Below are 17,371 nucleotides of genomic sequence, written 5' to 3'. Positions count from 1 at the left end.
ATTCACTTTATATTGATATAATTAATTAATCATAATTTGAAAATATTGACATTTAAGACACTAGAGCCAGAGAATGTTTAAACTATTTGTGATGATTTTAAAATTGCTGCTCAATGCAAATTAATCAATTATTCAGCTAATAATTTCAGCACTAGTTTTAGCTTCTTTCAACATAGACAAATACGTGCAATTATCTGCAGCACTACAATCAAGCCAAGTACTACTCTCCATACATATTTTAATGACAAACTACAAGTAGATGAAACTTTTGACAGATACAAATGTTAAAAACATGAGACACAAACTAGGAAATTAGTAAAGTTGAATAGATTGTTCTTGCTAAAAAAAATAAAGGGGCGGGGGGGTCTGGAGTTAAGGTTACATTCACCTTTGCAGGCACACCTGCCACTTCCCACTAGTGCAAAGAATTAATTCTGCAAAACAAAATGCCATATATCTTTCAGTTGTATGTTTGCATTAAGACTCCATTATTGCATGCCTTCAGTGGCCATGTGAGGTATACAAATACGCTGCTCAAACAGTTACATACTGCACATCTAACATGATGCAGGCGTTCCTAAGTAAGCTCAGAAAAAAAAAAACAACCAACCAACCCACCCATGAAAAAGCACAATTTATCTATATGCTAAATTGTATATACAGTATGTTGCACTGGCCAGCGTGTAAGGTTTTCCAGGATATCATGTTACATAATCACATTTTGTAAGTGAAGGAAAGCAATAACTGAAAGATTGTACAAACAAAACAAAACACAAACAAACAAGTACAGTGACCCTGATAACATGACCTACGCTGCCTTATATTGTAAATTTTGTCTCCAACAGAACCTTTAGGTTAATTGGCTGGCATCTGATTGTAAACTGAGCTTTACTGCATAAAGAAGAATCCCCTTCAAAACCACATTTAACTTTGCATTTATAAGTGTGACATTTCATTGATCAACAATTTATATGGATGCTGCTTTAGCAATTTATAATGTAGAGCAAGCAACAGAGATTATAACAACCCTAAAAATGTTGTTTGCACTGAGCAGTTTCCAAACTTAAACAACTTTATAGTGGGAGTGTTTAGGCCAAAAATGGAGATAACACAAACTCGCACTAGGATTTTTATCCTCACAGGACAAATAACATACATGTCAAGTATTTCTAGACAACAGTTAATACATGTAAAGAAGTCAGATACGCATAGGAGAATGAGCTTTCAAGTGATCTAGTGACTATTTGACGTCAATGCACCAAAAGTTGAAGAAACAAATAACATTGAGAATACCACTTAGATTCTACAATATAGTAAGACGCCCGTCAGTCTCCAGTCAAACACAATAGTTTATATGTGTGTGTATATATAGTGTATACATCTCAGAAAGGTAACTGATGTGAGACTTAATTTTGAGTTTATCTGGCTCTGAAATATGACTAAAATATTTAATGATAACTTTTATTTTCTCAAGGCACAGCATACTGAAGGTATGCAGGTCAAAGTAAATTGGGTGAGCCAACAAAACTCTTTGGAGTTTGTGGAGATGGCTTTAAGCTGCGCCCAGTGCATAGAGTCAGGCCACCTCACAGCCCGGTTAGATCCACTGCTGTAAAGCTCTGCCTCAGTTTCTGTGTCTGCTGGAGGACTAGAGGAGGGAGAACAGAGGAGACCGGAGCAGGCTGGAAAAAAATTATCAGGCAGGATTTTAAAACTATCACCATCGATCACATTCTTAAACTCAGTGGAGCTTCGGGAAGGAAGACACAAAACCTGGTTCAGGATACGGATGCCTGAACAGGTTTAGAAACATGACTCCAACACCACTGCAAGTGAAACTTCACTGGCTCTTTTCAGCACTTCCAATCAATGTTTTCCAGAGAAATGGAGTGTCAGATTCAAGCAAACCTCAGAAGGGCTGCTGGGTCTTTAACTCTGAGTAAACTAGTCCCTCTGCTGAGATGGCATCCCCGAGCCCTACTGTCCGAAGTGGCTGTTTGCAGACCAGCACCGGTGTCAGGTGGAAGGTGACGTTTCCCCTCCGCCACACAGTAACAGGCTCTGCTGGGTTCAGGGACAGCTTCTCTCGTGGCTCAGTGTGTGAGCTGTGAAACTCTTGTGGGGCTTTGAGCTCCACTTTGCTAACATCAACAGACTGGAGGCCACAGGCCTGACTGCTGGCCACTCGTGCTCCAGCCATCACTGCTGCCGCCTGGTTCCCCCAGTATCCATCCACCGTAGCCAGGATGTGGTAGGCCAGCGTGTGGAAGTGAATGCGAGTCAGGTCCGCTTCTGACGATGGGTCACTGCGGCCGTGCTGCTCCAAGATCCAGTGGAGGATGTCGCTGACCCGGCCCACGTCTGGAATGCCTTTCCAGGCAGTCATGTCTGCATGAGGCCCCTCACCAGCCTGAGAGAGAAAGAGCAGCTCCTGCTCGTTCAGCCCGATGGAGCTGACAATGGGCATAACCTGCTAACAGGAAACAGGGAAAAAAACTTTAATTAAATATACCGAACCCTTTAGGGATTTGTGGGATTTGAGCACACTCATTCCTTCTCTGTGAAGGATTTTCTGAAAGAACTGTTTTCCACATGTACCTCCTGCATAATGCTGTTCATGTAGTCTTTGTCGGTCATGCTTGCCAGCTCCAGATGGATGGGAATATCCTTACGAATGTCAGATATGGCTGACACAGCCTGCAGCGAGGAGGAAAGTATAAGACGTTAGATAAGTTACCCCAAAATGTATACAGTTTGAGTCACTGCCTATGTGACCATGCATACACAGACATTGCTTCCGGGCAACATAATAATAATAATAATAATAATAATAATAATAATAACAATAATAATAATGTTCTGATGAAGAACTGATGACCTTGAATCTTCCTCTCCTTGTCACGCAACATTATATTGGACATAATAACTAACCAAGTAGTCTAAAGTTTTGTTCTGTTCTTAGTTGAAGAATCGGCTAAAACAACCGCAGGCACATTTTGAGTTTTTTTACAACACTGTACATTACTATAAACAATTCTCCAAAGCAAATCATAGCTTTTCAATCAAAAAATGTTAGGACCAATTTTCAATAGCATAAGTAGCATAATGGTTTTGATGGGTTAAAAGATGGGAAGAGAATCCCATAAAGGTTGGAATAACCTTTACTCCTCAGTGCATTACTACACATCAATAGTCTTTAATAAAAGTAGATAATGTTTATTGTTATAAAGTATTTCAAGTTTAATATATTGTGACTGAGAAATAACAGATTAAGAATATATGATTTTCAGTTAATGGGACAGTTTTGTCAATTAAAACAACAGGCAGAGAAAACCGTAAGGACAGCTTTTAGCCACTGACCTCTTTCAGTCGATCCTCCCACAACTCTCTACCCTGACCCTCCATCATGTGGAGCCCCGACAGGACAACGAGTTCTGGCTGAAACTCGTCCAGACTCGCCACGAACGTCTCCAGTGAGCTCATCTCTCCGTTGGACACATCGTGAGAGAAGATGAAGCGGTTGGCTTGAGGTGCCTGAGTTGAACCCCACTGTTCACCTTGAGACAGAGACCAAACACAGCTGTTGAATTACATTAAGTGCAACAGAGGCTGTAAAAGCTGCAGCGTGTTCTCCTCTTTACCTGCTTTATACTCCAGGATGAGGTGAAATTCATCTGTCTCCTGGAGAGACTCCGGGGGGACAACTATCTGCTCATCCAGCATCTCGTGAAGTTTAGGACCGACTGGCCCACATAACAAAACCTGCGGTGTAAAAAATATTAACCGTCAACCTGAAGCACTGAACCACTCTTTAAGATATGTGCTGTCATGTGGTAGAATAATTGCCTTTTTGGGAATTGTTTTCTGCATAACACTGGATTTGTGACAGGAAATGTGCCTTATAAGATATACACATTTTCTTTGAATAATAATAAGTGCCCAGGGATTCGAATTAGACCACAATATTGTGTTTAATAGGCTGCCAAAACACATTTTCATATTATAAAATGATATGAATGTTTATTATTTCTTTACCATCAGCACGAAGATTGGCTATTTCTATTTAGTTAAAGTTATTCTTAATGCCTGCAGCAAGGTTGGATTCGCAGATTCCCCTTGAAATGAAATAAATGAGGCAGTAGAAACTGCCAGAATTATACAAAATAAGACAAGATAGGGACCCTCCATAGGGTAAATTGAAAATGAAAGTTCCTTTAAGGGGTTTTAACTTGCTGGAAATAGATTTGACTGACCAGCTTGAATCTAACAGTTTATAACAGAAGTATAAACATGCTACTGTACCATCAGGTCAGGGTAAGTAGCGAGCTTCTGGCCAATGAGGGCAGCATTTCCTCCCACATACAGCTGGAAGAAGACAAAAGTAAAGTTTACCAGGAGGGAGGTCACTAAAAAATGACTTAATAAAACGACAAGTATTCATCTTCTGAGAAGGTTTGGGGAGTGAGGTAGCCTTGCCTTCGCCCCAGGGTACTCCGCAGCTGCACGGGCAATCCTCTGAAAGACCTCCTTGTCGCTGAAGAAGCGCTCGGCAGCTGCTCCACGCTCCATGTAATGGATGAAGGCTTCCTTCAAGTCCTCTTTGGAGTGCAACACTTCGTGATCCAGGCCGGTGCCAGGATCCACAGCCAGTGCCTGCAGCAGTCCCACTCCTGAGACGACCACATCGACACAGGCATTCACCCTTTACCAGAGAGGAGATATAGACAGTTTAGAAGAAACACAGAGTACAGGTTATTTGATAGTTAATAATAACTTAATCATCATTATATACTTGATTTTTATCCCTGTGAAAAATATGTCAAAAGTAGGGAGGGATTAGGTAGAGACCAACAGTCCTCTACAGCTCCATATCTCCTTGTAATGTGTCACACCCATATTCTGTTTTTCTTTGAAGTATTCTACATTATGGAAGATAAAGATGCCTTAACAGCCATTTTACGGTGACTTAACAAGTAACTTCAGTTGTTGTATTAAAGAGACATAAACCATTCCTAAACAATACACCTTCCCTTCACTCCTTGGAGGAATAAATCTCTCCAACCCTCTGGTAGGCTGTCCTTCGGGTCCAGCCAATCACCATCTTCCACCTTTTAAAAACTCTGATCAAGTGTGTTGGCTATTCTAAAACAGCCTAAAAGGAAAGTAATTTAATTCACTGGGGTAACACTGTCTTGGACCCAGCCATCTGAGCCGGGACTGAGTCACGATAACACATTCCTTCTCACAAGCAGAGCTGTATACAGCCTCTCAAACATGCCACAGTCTGCTGTAGAGTGCCTGCAGGAGCACAGACGCAGCAATAAATATCCACTCCAGGTGACATGCATCTATTTCTCACAGTAACTTTATAACTCACCCTACTGCCACTTTGCTCCACTGTCGGGTCGGTAGAGTTATCAGAGTCTCCCAGGCAGCTGAGATCACCTGCTCCAGGCTGTTTTGGCTGTTCTGGCTCTGATATGATTGCTGAAAGTTTGGCAGGCTGATATACTGCAGAATCTGCTCTGGCAGGTCTGGGCTGCCATTGTAGAAATAGCCAACAGCTAAGGCCAGCAGGGCCGCTGCTGAAGCCTTCCTCCACATGATGCTCCCACACACTCCTACAGCGAAGGAAATCAGTCAGTTCTCTCTCATATCAACCATTAGCATTTCAAAGTGATCAACTTATTGACTGGTAATTAAAGAGCTGCATAGCAATGTTCAGTGTTCAAACACGTGACACACACACACAACTGTGTTCCACTGTTCTTGATTATACAAGAACAAACTCATCATATCTGTAAAAGAAAACCTTTACCTAATTTTGTTTGTCTAAACTTGCAGCTCGCATGGAATAATTAACTCATTTTAAGAAGGATAACATCACATGGAATAATCGCATGGAATAATTAACTCATTTTAAGAAGGATAACATCACATTGGCATATGATTTGGCTGAACCAATAATATTGAATTACAGGTGTTTGGATTAGATGATTAGATTGAGGAGTTAATTAATCAATCAAAAGAAAATTAATCATCAACTATTGACATTTGAATATTTTGAAAAGAAGAGAGAAAGAAATTACGCCCAAAAGTTAATAGTTCCAGGTTCTTAAATGGGAGAATATTCTACTTTTCTTGTTTTTACATCATAATAAATTAAATATCTTCTGTAAGTCAGTCAAATAAAAGACATTTGATGATGTCACCTTGTGTCCTTGGATAATGTAATGGCTATTATTTCGTTTTCTGCTGTTTTATACACCAAAAGATTCAACAAAACAATAGTTGGCAGATTATTATATATAATGAAAATAATCATTAGTTGCAGCCCTAGTTTGAATCAGTAAATTAGGGAAGTGTTTAGCAGAGGTGCTAAACCACCCGGATCCTGATTCTCCTCGTCCTATTCATCTGCTGGTTATTTTCTAAATAATTGCTTGGTCAATAAAACATCAGAAAACTGTGAAAAATACCATCACAATCTCCTTGGGCTCAATCATCAAGTGTGAATCAAGTGGTTCCTCTTGTCTTACTACCAGTCCAAATCCCTATAATGTTACATTTAGTACCAAGAAAAGCAGTAAATCTTCACATCTGTGAACCTTGAACAATCAAATGTTGGCATATTTGCCTGAAAAATGACTTATATGATTATAAAAATATGAGAAAAAAGCAGACTTTCTTTCAAATGACTTTGACCCTAAATGAATCATACAGTACAGGATCCCCCAAAGTGAATGAATGAGGTAGAGAGAATATATAAGTACAATTTATAGAGTTTTAATTGTACAAAAACAACAAGTATATCCAACTCTCCTTGCAGATAATCTCATTGTCTTTCGCCCAGTTGGTGAGCTCGACATTTACACCTGGATGACAGGGCATGTTCAAAAGTTAGTGTTGGTGTTCCCTCATACTGCCCAGGAGTACAGGAATAACCACAGCAAGAGCCACTGCCCTGGAGGCTGCAACGACGCTGCGTACTCTTTATGGTACAGAATACAGGGGTTAAGTTACTGCTAACGTGGACACACACACACACACACACACACACACACACACACACACACACACACACACACACACACACACAAGCTAACATGCTAGCATCAGCACACAGGGTCTGCAGTCTATCAAAGCTAATCTGACAGTAGCAAGTAGCTTCTAGCTCGGCTTAGCGAGACATCTCATTAAGAGACGAGCCTGACAGCCAAGTACTTTAATACACCTTAATTAACAGCTTTCATTAAAATCTTCATGTTTGTTAGCGGCACGTACCGATAATGTGCAGGCTTCAAGTTTGTTAGTCAGGAAGAGGATCCTGTTCCCTGGTAAATCACATACAGAGCATTTATTTTGCTGAATACTGCCGGTGGAGGGAGAAGTAACTGAGGAAGTCAGAGTCATTGAAGAAGCAATGATTGGGAAAGACAGCAGCAGGAGACCGCCAGCACACAGCAGCAGCAGCGGCTTCCGTCTACCGCTCCGCGCATGCGCTACTACAGGGTACATTCGGGAGGCGACGTCATGACCCGCCCTACTCGGGCTCTGATTGGCTGGTACCTCAAGGGGTTTGGTTGGTCAGGTTTAGACGAGCCAATCAGAGGCCGAGTAGCGCCGTGTCTTCCAGCAAGGCGAGTCCGGGTACATTCATGGTACAGACTGTGAAGAACAGAGCTGAAGGGTAAACACATGGGTTAAATAAAGACTGAAAGTGAAAAGGTACTTGGATTTTTAAAGGTTATATATATACTTATTAAAAAAATACATCTGTGGTTTCAAATGCGTCTGTTTTAACTCGGAATTCCTGGAAATCATTAAGTGTAAGTTAATGATCCTGGTGAGATATTAAACAAAGATTTTACAAAGTTTGCAGAATCAGTGACATCTTTTAAATCACTTTTCAAAACTTATCTGTTAGATATTTTAAAAAAGCTGTTCATTAATGCTAGCATACCGCTTTTTATTATTTTATTATATTTTCATTTCAATCAATTAGTGGGATTTAATTTGCCTCATTGCAGTTGTACAATGTTTTAATCCTGTTCAACCACATAAAGCACCCTGTAACTTTGTTTTGAAAGGGGCTATATGAATTATTATTATTTTTTTTTATCATTATAGTACACTGCTTTACTGCTCAACTGTTATGGGCCTTCAGTTAACACCTAGATTCATTGTCTGGGGGGCTCTGGGGAAAAAAGAAGTCCCCTGTGGGTATACCATAAACCAGGTTTCCATCCGAATGTGTCGAGAATTTGAACCAAATTTCCAGGAAATCTGTGCAAGAAAACACAAATGTATACGCATGTTCATCCACTACAGTTGTGTTAATATTAGGAGTCGGTCAACATACACAAAGATGCTAATTGTCCAGTCAGGTGCCATCATACCACTGCAGAAGAAGAGAGCACCATTTAAACCTCAAATGGTGGGGGGAAAAAATGTAGAAAACATGATGGAAATATGATATTTATGTTGGTTTCATGTATTCATAAAGATGTTTACAGTCTTCCCTTCACTCTCCAAATCCTAACTCTCCAGTCGTCTTCCACAGCCTCTCTCTATATCTAACAACACATCCACATGATCAGTTTATACCTCACGAAGAATATCACTTCATACTGCTGTCTTCTGTGGTTCTGTAGGAAACTAAAATGGGAGGAAATGATGTTCATCAGGGTTATTTGGGGTTTGGGGTTGGTGATTATGTATTATTTAACAGAAAGCATTTGTTACAAGCTGGAAATGTGGAAATTCAAAGGTGTGGACAGGGAAGGTCTAAATAAAAGGTACCATTGAGCTGCATTATGGTAAATGTAGGATAAATAAAAAAAGATTAAAGTGAAACATTATCTTTCATAGCTTTGGAGGAATTTAAATCTTTGAGGCTAATATATGTGACACGTTATTTGTAATTAGCACTAGCTATATTATTACTGTATTTTACAAGTACTTACTTCATGACTCTTTTAGACACATTATTGAAGATTTTCTTACTCACTTCTAGATATTGATCACTAATAACTAACTCCTGACACAGCATCCAGAAAATTCTGGCTTAAATTTGTTCCTTTTTCAGAGTGAACAGGTCCAAACAGGTCTTGAAATGTACCAACGGAGGCGATTTAGAACACCACTAAACCACAACCAAATAACACAATTAAAGACTTAACTGCTTTCTTCCCGTCTTTTCTCCCTCAGGCAAATATGCATGAATGTTCTGCTTGTTGCTACTTGTAAACCATTTTGCTGGAGGCTGAGGTGAGGCATGGCAGCTGTAGAGAAAACTGACACCTTTAACACTTGCATACTGTATGAAGAAATACATCTGAAGTGTCAGTTATACTGAAATTATCCGTTAATATTCAAAATAAATGACCCCAGTCAAATTCAATGCTACACTATTTTTTTTTCCTTCTGTATATTTATGTCAAGAAACAGGAGGATCTAGCACAAGACGTGTTTGGGTGTCTTGCTTTGTGTGCTATAGGTTTTAAGGGGGTCTTATAGGGAAAAAGATGATGATTTAGCATCTTTTGTGTAATTTATTATAAGACTTAAGTGTAATTTATTTAACACATCACGTAGTTTGTAAATGTTTTTTAAATAAACTGACTGAAGTTGATCAGGAAGTATAAATTATATCTCAGACTACAGCAAATCTATTATTATTGGTCAATAACGTCTTAAATAGCCAATATAAAACCAATCTGTGAAAAGATTGTGTCCAAACGACGCCTTAATTTCTCAAACAGAAGAATGTTGATCATCTTGTTCAACAGCTCAGGTTTAAATAGAGAATTCACGCAGGGTAAGATATGTTTGATTCTTTATTATAATTTCATTATAAACAAGATGTTATAAAACTACACCAACTAAAAAACTATTTGTTTACACATAAAAAATGCTTCAAAATACCACAGCAACAATATTTGACCGAAGGTGAATGAAAATAGGCAACAATATGGCTAAAACGAATAAAAGACACTTTTGCATGTGGCCACATCTTCATTAAAATTATGTTACCTTCACGACTAAAAGCACAAACACATATTAACAGAACAAAGTTTAAAGATGGGTTTTGGTGTTTGGCCTCAGTATTAGATTCTCAAAGGGCAGTATAATGTTGAACAGCACGATAGGAGGAGTAAAACAAAGCAGCCGCTGACTTTAGACAAAAGAATCCTCCAAATGACCTATTTCAGGCTGTTTTGTATGCAGGCGTATGCTTTCATTCCTGTTTGACTGTGCTACATATTCTACTTTAAAACTACTTTTACAAACTATAATTTCAGGCCTCTATAGAAGATGTGGGGTCAGGCTTGGTGAGAGTGGGGGAAGTGAAGCTGACCCGGACGTCCCGAGGGTAAAAACCCTGAAGAACCCCGTCCACAACAATATCTGGGAGATCTGCAAGACAGGGATTCAAAATGACATTACCAAACAACAAAATGGACTGACAAGTGCAGAGTCAAAATGTTGCAGAACACAAAATGCTGTACAGAAGCTGTTCTCTCCTACCTGACGTGCAGTCAGAGAGATAAGGATCCTGAAAAAATCCAAACACTCTCTGATGTGGTAACTCATAACTGAGGGAAAAAGGTAAAAATGTGACTGATTAGTCTTATGCAACATTAAAAAAAAACATTATGTGCACACAAAATACATGCCTGAAGCACAATAAGGAGGTTGGGTGCTGACACAGATGTTTATACAAACAGGACCAAGCCTGTGCTTCGGGGCAACAGTCGAACCAAGACCCTGAGTAGACGAGTGGCCTTTAAGTGCAACACACACTGATCAATTTGTGCAGCGTCATGTAGTTTCATGTGTGTCAAATAACGCCTTTAACACTCCCAGGACAAGATGTACAGATAGAAGAAGTCAATACATATGGTAGTCTGGAGGTGTCAATTTGTAGAGTGACGTCAAGATGTTGCTAGGGAGTCAGCATACATTAAAAAAACAAGACAAGCAGGTTGTTTGACATTTTTGACGCTCATGTTCTTTACAGTGATTTTATTACAGTTTCTTTTAAAGGTTCAGTGTGTAGGATTTAGTGGCATCTAGTGGTTCAATTGCAGATTACAAACCCTACACCTCACCCACCCCGTGTAGGAGAATCTAGGGTGGCCACGGGAATCTCAACAAAAGCTAGGGCCAGTCTTTGGTTTGTCCTGTGTGGGCTACTGTAGAAACATCTTGTGCATAGGGCTCCTCTCTTCCAGTAGTAGGCTACATATACTGTACCGCACAAATATAGAGAGATGGGAAATACTAGTATATCTTACTTGTAATCCTGACTGTCCAATTCCTCAAGTGATCTGAAATTAGAGCACATAACTATTACAGATTTCCAGACATTACAGACACAACAATAATACAGAAACTAACTAATTTCCTTTTGTTTATAAAGTTACAATCAGTTTTTATAAAGACAATAATCCAACTCACCCACATACGTTACACTACTGTACTACTGTACACTACTAGCTGTTATGTCATATATGTTTTTTCAGTCAAAAACAAAGAGTGATCTGATCTATCTGTACATATCATTGTGGGTTAGAGCCAGTGCTGCTGCTCCACACCACTGTGAAAAATGTGTTCAAAGTTTTATTATGTCGCCGCGTTGCCCCCAATCTTTAAAAATAGAGGACCTAAATATAGCAACATATCCAACATCTCCGGGTTCAGTTAGAGGAGTCAGGACTGAAGGACTTACTCCGTGCTGCTGATCTTGTTCCCTGTGTGAAAGTGTTTGAGGTGGAGGAAGTCCAGCAGCACCTGCGGCACGTCTTCATTTTGATAGATGATATCCTGGCCAACAGAGAACAATACAACTTGTAAAATTGTAGTGAAATGGTTTGTCAAGCAAGGTTTCAAAGCTTGTGTTTGTGCAAAAGACATTTTCAATATCAGTGAAAATCATATGTTTAAGATTAAAGTTAATAAAAAATGGCTGATGGCACATAGCTTTTTATTTTTTCATGACCTTTCCTTCAGCCCAAAGTTTAAGAAAAATTCACCCATGTTTTTTTATTAAATCATTCTTCAGCTCCTGTGAGGCTTTGTTCACCTGTAGCTCAACTACTGCTGCTCCAAAACTCTGTAGCACGGGGTTTAACGAAAACTAAACAAAAAGTTTTAGGGTTTTTGTCTCATAGTCTCCCTCTGTCACTTATAGGAATGAAGACATTTTTATGCATTGCATGATCAGATACTTCTGAAATTTAAAGCACTTACTGAGCCCTCTGACTAGAAGGCAACCTGGCCTTAATCCGACAAGTTCTGAAAACGAGTTGTTGGGTCGGGTTCAGGCCATTTTTTTGCCTGAAACTTCAGGTTGCATTATTTTTAAATATAACTTATTACTTATTAAATCTTTCTCTCTGTGACCCTGCCAATCGTCATATATCATGTGTTGAAAGTAGATATGTAATGCCCACTGGGAAGCAGGATGAGAGACTGAGTGTAGCCAGTGCTTGTTGACCAGAGTAGGATGACACTAAAACCATCTATGGTGGATGTGATTGTCTTCCTCCACGAGCATCGTGATCACGCATGTACTCAGTTCAGTTCTGGGCTCTTGTCAAGTTCGACTGGGAAAGATGTTTTGAGTTTACCAGCCACATTCATCTGGCCTCAAGCCTTTTGTCTTTGAAGAAGAAGTATACAGAAGCATAAAATTGTTGACTTGGTCTTGGATCAGATTCCAAATTCAACTGTACCAGGAGGGTTCTGGACTCTGGTCTTTTATTGTAAATGACTCCTACAGGACCTGTCTTGCACAAGGGAAGTTCAGCAGGACAGAGGCTTGCTGCTTAAGGATATCAGATTGAAAGACGAGGGCTGAATCCCATTTATTAGTGCCTGAAGAACACCTGGATGTGTTACCTGGATGTAGTCTTCCAGCTCCTGCCTCCTCTGCTCCAGAGGTTTGGTCCTCAGATGAGGGTTCCTTTTGCTCGGAAAATCTGGAGTCTGGATGATCTTTCTGAGCTGCAGGTACCACAAGATACAACATGAACCTTCGAATCAGACTGTAAGTTCGTGGCAATAATGTACCAAGAAACATAGCACACATACTGTATATATACACATAAATGCATGTATATATGTAACTGTATAGCTTCTTTGGAAATATAATTTAGTTTTCTTTTTTTATTTCTTCCTTTACTGCTACATATATACTTTTATTGTATTTCATTGTTTTATTCTATTTTAATTTAAAATATTTGTTTGTTTGGGCTGCATTATTAAAGCCATAATCAAATTACTTTTTCACCTCTTTCTACACCTACAACTATTGCAACTACAGTTTTCAAGTATAAAGTTTTATAAAACTGTCAGCTTCAAAAGACTGTCCAAGTAACAGGTTGGTTGTAAGTCTTTGGGCGTTCACTTCCAACATGACATCATCATTTCTGTAAAATACGTATATTTACAAATGCAAGTGACCATTGAAGTGAAGCTTTGTTATGTTACACAGAAATGCTCCATCTAACAGCACAACATGCAGCGCTACATACAGTACACGTCACTCAGTGGCACCGTATTAATCATTACTGTGGCTATAATAAGTTACATATACATACTTTCCTGTGGAGGCTCTGGAATTCGCTGCTTCTTCTGAGCACAAAATGTTTCCTTCCATTAAACAAGATTTCAATTCGGAAACGCTGCAAACAAACCAAAGAAGAAGGAGGCACACAGATAATTTACAGTTCTGTCTGTCATTAAGTGAATTAAATGGTTTTCAGGTTGGACATTTAAAGATGAACAGAGGTGTGTCATACTCTTCACCGACGATGAAAATAAACCAAATATAAAAACCAAATCTTTATGTTTTAAACAGACACAAACATTCTGCAATTTGGTCAAATCTTACTTAAATTAGGCTACAATAACAAGACAAAATATAATTCAACACATTTATTAACAAGGTTAAAATATGCTTTCTTTATAGTGTGTATATGTACTGTAATAATAATAATAATAATAATAATAATAAGAAGTACAGTCTAGACCTGCTTTATATGAAAAGTGAGATAACTTCTGTTATGACTGGGCGTTCTACAAATATAACATAACTGAATTAATATTAATAGTTAATTTACCACATTTAAAACATCAGCCCATCAGGTGAAGACAGACATTTGGCAACAGTCAAATATAACCAGTGACACACAGAGCCGGATTTATCTTAAAGTCTGTCATACTTCTGCTGAGTAGATTTCTTTTTGGAAAAATCTGTGTAAAAAATAAATGAAGGAATTAAGATGAAGAGCTTAAATAATAATAATAATAGCAACCATGCCTTGGGGGTCTTACAAACATATTAGTAATTGTTAAAGTACTTAGAGGTTCTCATTTCTCCACCAGGAGGAGGCACAGAGCTTCAGATTTCATTCTCAAGAAGTCAGTGTACTTTCTGATTTCTTATGTGCTTATCCAACATTGATTCTTCATTTTAAAGCATTAATATAATAATCAAGATATTATTTGTAATGTCGAAGGTTTAGTGTACTCACTGTAAACAAATCCCTGCTTTATACACTTTTACATTAACATCTGCTATTTTGAATTAACCGAGCCAAGACCTTAGTGATAAAGTTTTAAACAGTAGAAGAAGTATTCAGATCCTAAACTGAAGTAAAACTACACTACAAGTACAGTCCTGCATTCAAATCCTTACTTAAGCTAAAGTATTTAAGAATTATCAGCATCAAAATGTACTTGGAAGTATCACAAGTAAAAGTACTCATTCTGCAGTAAAATGGTCCATGTCAGTGTTTTACTATTATATCTGTATGTAGATTTGTAGATCTGTTTTTTAGATGAATATTACTGCTGCATTAATGCATATGTGGCATTTTACTGCTGTAAATCTTTAAGATAATGTAAGGTAAGGTAAATGTTTTTTAATTTAGTTTAATCTTTAATTGTTTAAACATTTAGAATGAATTGGATGGCAAAATGTTTTTTTTTTAAATAATTGGGAAATATAGCCACAGGCGGACATTAGTGGTCAAAGTAGCTTTTGTAGAGGACATTGAGCTGGACTTGTGGGTCAAATTTAAAGTCAATTGACTGTGGCCCTTCCAAAATTGCGTCTTGGGGCATTAATTACACCATCTGGCCAATGTGGCTCATGTTTTTGGGGAAACACTTGCACATATTCAGCCCCTGAACCCCAAATAATGAGGAATGACAGCTGAAGAAAAGAAACTGAGTGCTTGAGGGTTTGTGCAGAACAAACTGCAGGACGTCGTCCTCATACAGTTACAGCTTACAACACTTTATCAGTAATGTAAACAAAAGGTAACACAAGTCTAAGATCTTGTGGAGCCTTGTGGCCTCAGACTGAGATAGTAACACCAAACAAAAGGATAGTTCAGCACACTGCAGTCCGTCCTCTACAGCCCGGGTCAGCTGGAGCAAATTCCCCATGCGAGTGTCATATTTAACCATTTTAAAGTGTTGGTGTGAATAGGATTTATTACAAATTCATAACTAGGTGACTATTCTCTGTAAGTCTGACGAGTTTCACTTCAGCCCCGTGCATTTCACTGAGGTTAAAGGAGCATTGCAGGAACCTTCAGTAACACATAAACAGAGTTATAAAACTCAGACACCACATGTGTTCATGTCACCCTTTTCCTTGATATAAACCTTCATGCATGATCACCAAACATGTGGAGCAAATCCACTGTATGTGTCACTTTGCTTTCAAAACAGGGTGCATGTAACATAAAGACAGTAAATTAAAAAGATCTTCCATTGCAGAGTAAACCATTCAGCTCACTAAGCTCAGGGTGTCATTTAATGTACAATGTTAAGCATGTACTGCAGTGTATAATGTCACCAATGTTTTACAGCTTTCTGCATTAATTAATTTGAAAATGAGCAAAGGGAGGAAAAACCTTTCATACAAAGGTCAGTGGTAACTTTATGACATTATATGTATAATTTGATTCATAAATACTTTACTGAAGTATTTACTGAAGTAGTTTTGAAATATTTTCCATAATTATTAATATTATTATTATCTTGTGAGATTGTATTCTTTAGATGGTTATTATCTGGTGAATGTACTATTTTGGTTCACTGCTTCTGTAAACTACTCAGCAGTGTACTTGTTATTGAAGAACTACTGTTACTGTTACTATAAGTAAAAAGAATACTTCTTCCACCATAAAATAAGACTTTGAGCACTTGGTTTCCTCCTCATGCTCACACACATGCCTGAAGGTGTGTGGGCATCACTGAGGTCAAGAGTACTTGTAATCCACTAGATTTCAGAATAAAATATTGTACTTTTCTACTCCATTACTCTGACAGTTAGAGTTAGTAGTTACTGTAATGTTATAAGATCCAATCATATAACAGTGACGCATCGTTTTGCATTTACTTTTGTTATTTGAAGTACACATTGCTGCCACTGCTTCTGCACTTTACTTAGAACTGTGAATGAAGGATTTATTACTCGTAATGTAGTATTGCTACTATTATGGCTACTTCTGAATACTTATCCAACCAGTTACTTTTGCTTTAGAGTCAAATACAAAGATTTGTGGAGATAAATCGAAAGAGAACCTGCGCTGCTCTCACTTTCCCTCTTCCTTACCTGGCTCACCTGTCGGCACACCTTTACTGCCACACTGTAAACATGCGCTGTAGGCTCTAACAATACAGCAAACAGTCACCATGGAGGAATAACGATAACTTTAAGTGTTTTTTACGCTGTCGAGACAAGTTTAGAAGAGTTAGACTGACAAAAGATCACGCAGCGTGCTCACCTTTTTGGACTTTCCCGACTCATCCACTTCCCTCTCCATCGAAGGTATCGATACTTCAATCATCGGGAAATCTTCCACCCACACCATCGGACTGTGTCGGACTGTCTGCGATTAACTTTTCACTTAACTGAGTATAAACTGAGAAGTAAGCTCACACTGGGTTTTTCTCCTCGTCCAGGAACTGGGGAACAAAAGTGTCGGTGTTGTCGCTCTCGGTTTCCTCCTGTGCTCCACCTACACACTAATTGGACGAGCCCAACTCATCCAGGCACATTAAAGGTGCAGTCCGAAATATGGGAATAAAAGAGTTTAGTGCACATAAACGACACAAGAGTTTGTTTTCTGGATGTGTGACGCTTAGTGGGCGGAGAGCATGCTGGCAATCTGTGTCTGAAGGTTTGATATCACTGAGCTGCTGGTTGGCATCCACACTGAAGCTGTGCCATGTTTTAATGTCAAACCTTTATGTGCTGTCACATTGTTTTGTTTTTACACTGGTGGGTTTTATTTTATATTTTTTACTTTTACCTCAGACACAGAACAGAAAGAAAAAACATTTT

The 17,371-nt window shown here is 38.7% G+C and overlaps 2 protein-coding genes across 3 annotated transcripts; both read right to left on the bottom strand.

The window, feature by feature from the left end:
* Positions 1–221: 221 nt before the first annotated feature.
* Positions 222–7,503, bottom strand: adpgk (ADP-dependent glucokinase). 2 transcript variants are annotated; one of them, XM_051381862.1, is made up of 8 exons: positions 7,285–7,503; positions 5,378–5,621; positions 4,477–4,702; positions 4,303–4,365; positions 3,642–3,762; positions 3,361–3,557; positions 2,599–2,697; positions 222–2,473 (listed from the first exon to the last, which is right to left on the bottom strand). In XM_051381862.1, exons 2-8 carry the CDS (start codon positions 5,602–5,604, stop codon positions 1,910–1,912), a joined length of 1,497 nt encoding a protein of 498 aa, XP_051237822.1. In that variant the 5' UTR covers positions 5,605–5,621; positions 7,285–7,503; the 3' UTR covers positions 222–1,909. The 2 variants fall into 2 exon arrangements, with proteins under 2 accessions (XP_051237822.1, XP_051237823.1); XM_051381863.1 differs by having other exon boundaries at positions 222–2,470.
* A 2,323-nt stretch (positions 7,504–9,826) lies between these two features.
* Positions 9,827–17,141, bottom strand: snx22 (sorting nexin 22). Its single transcript, XM_051381873.1, has 7 exons — positions 16,812–17,141; positions 13,608–13,691; positions 12,907–13,011; positions 11,735–11,829; positions 11,301–11,333; positions 10,531–10,598; positions 9,827–10,419 (listed from the first exon to the last, which is right to left on the bottom strand). Exons 1-7 carry the CDS (start codon positions 16,896–16,898, stop codon positions 10,301–10,303), a joined length of 591 nt encoding a protein of 196 aa, XP_051237833.1. The 5' UTR covers positions 16,899–17,141; the 3' UTR covers positions 9,827–10,300.
* Between the last annotated feature and the right edge of the window lie 230 nt (positions 17,142–17,371).

This window comes from Dicentrarchus labrax, unplaced genomic scaffold (genome assembly GCF_905237075.1).
Source record: "Dicentrarchus labrax unplaced genomic scaffold, dlabrax2021, whole genome shotgun sequence".
Classification (NCBI taxonomy): Eukaryota; Metazoa; Chordata; class Actinopteri; family Moronidae; genus Dicentrarchus; species Dicentrarchus labrax.
Note: the sequence above shows the minus strand (reverse complement) of the source record. Positions and strands in the feature narration are given on the sequence as shown.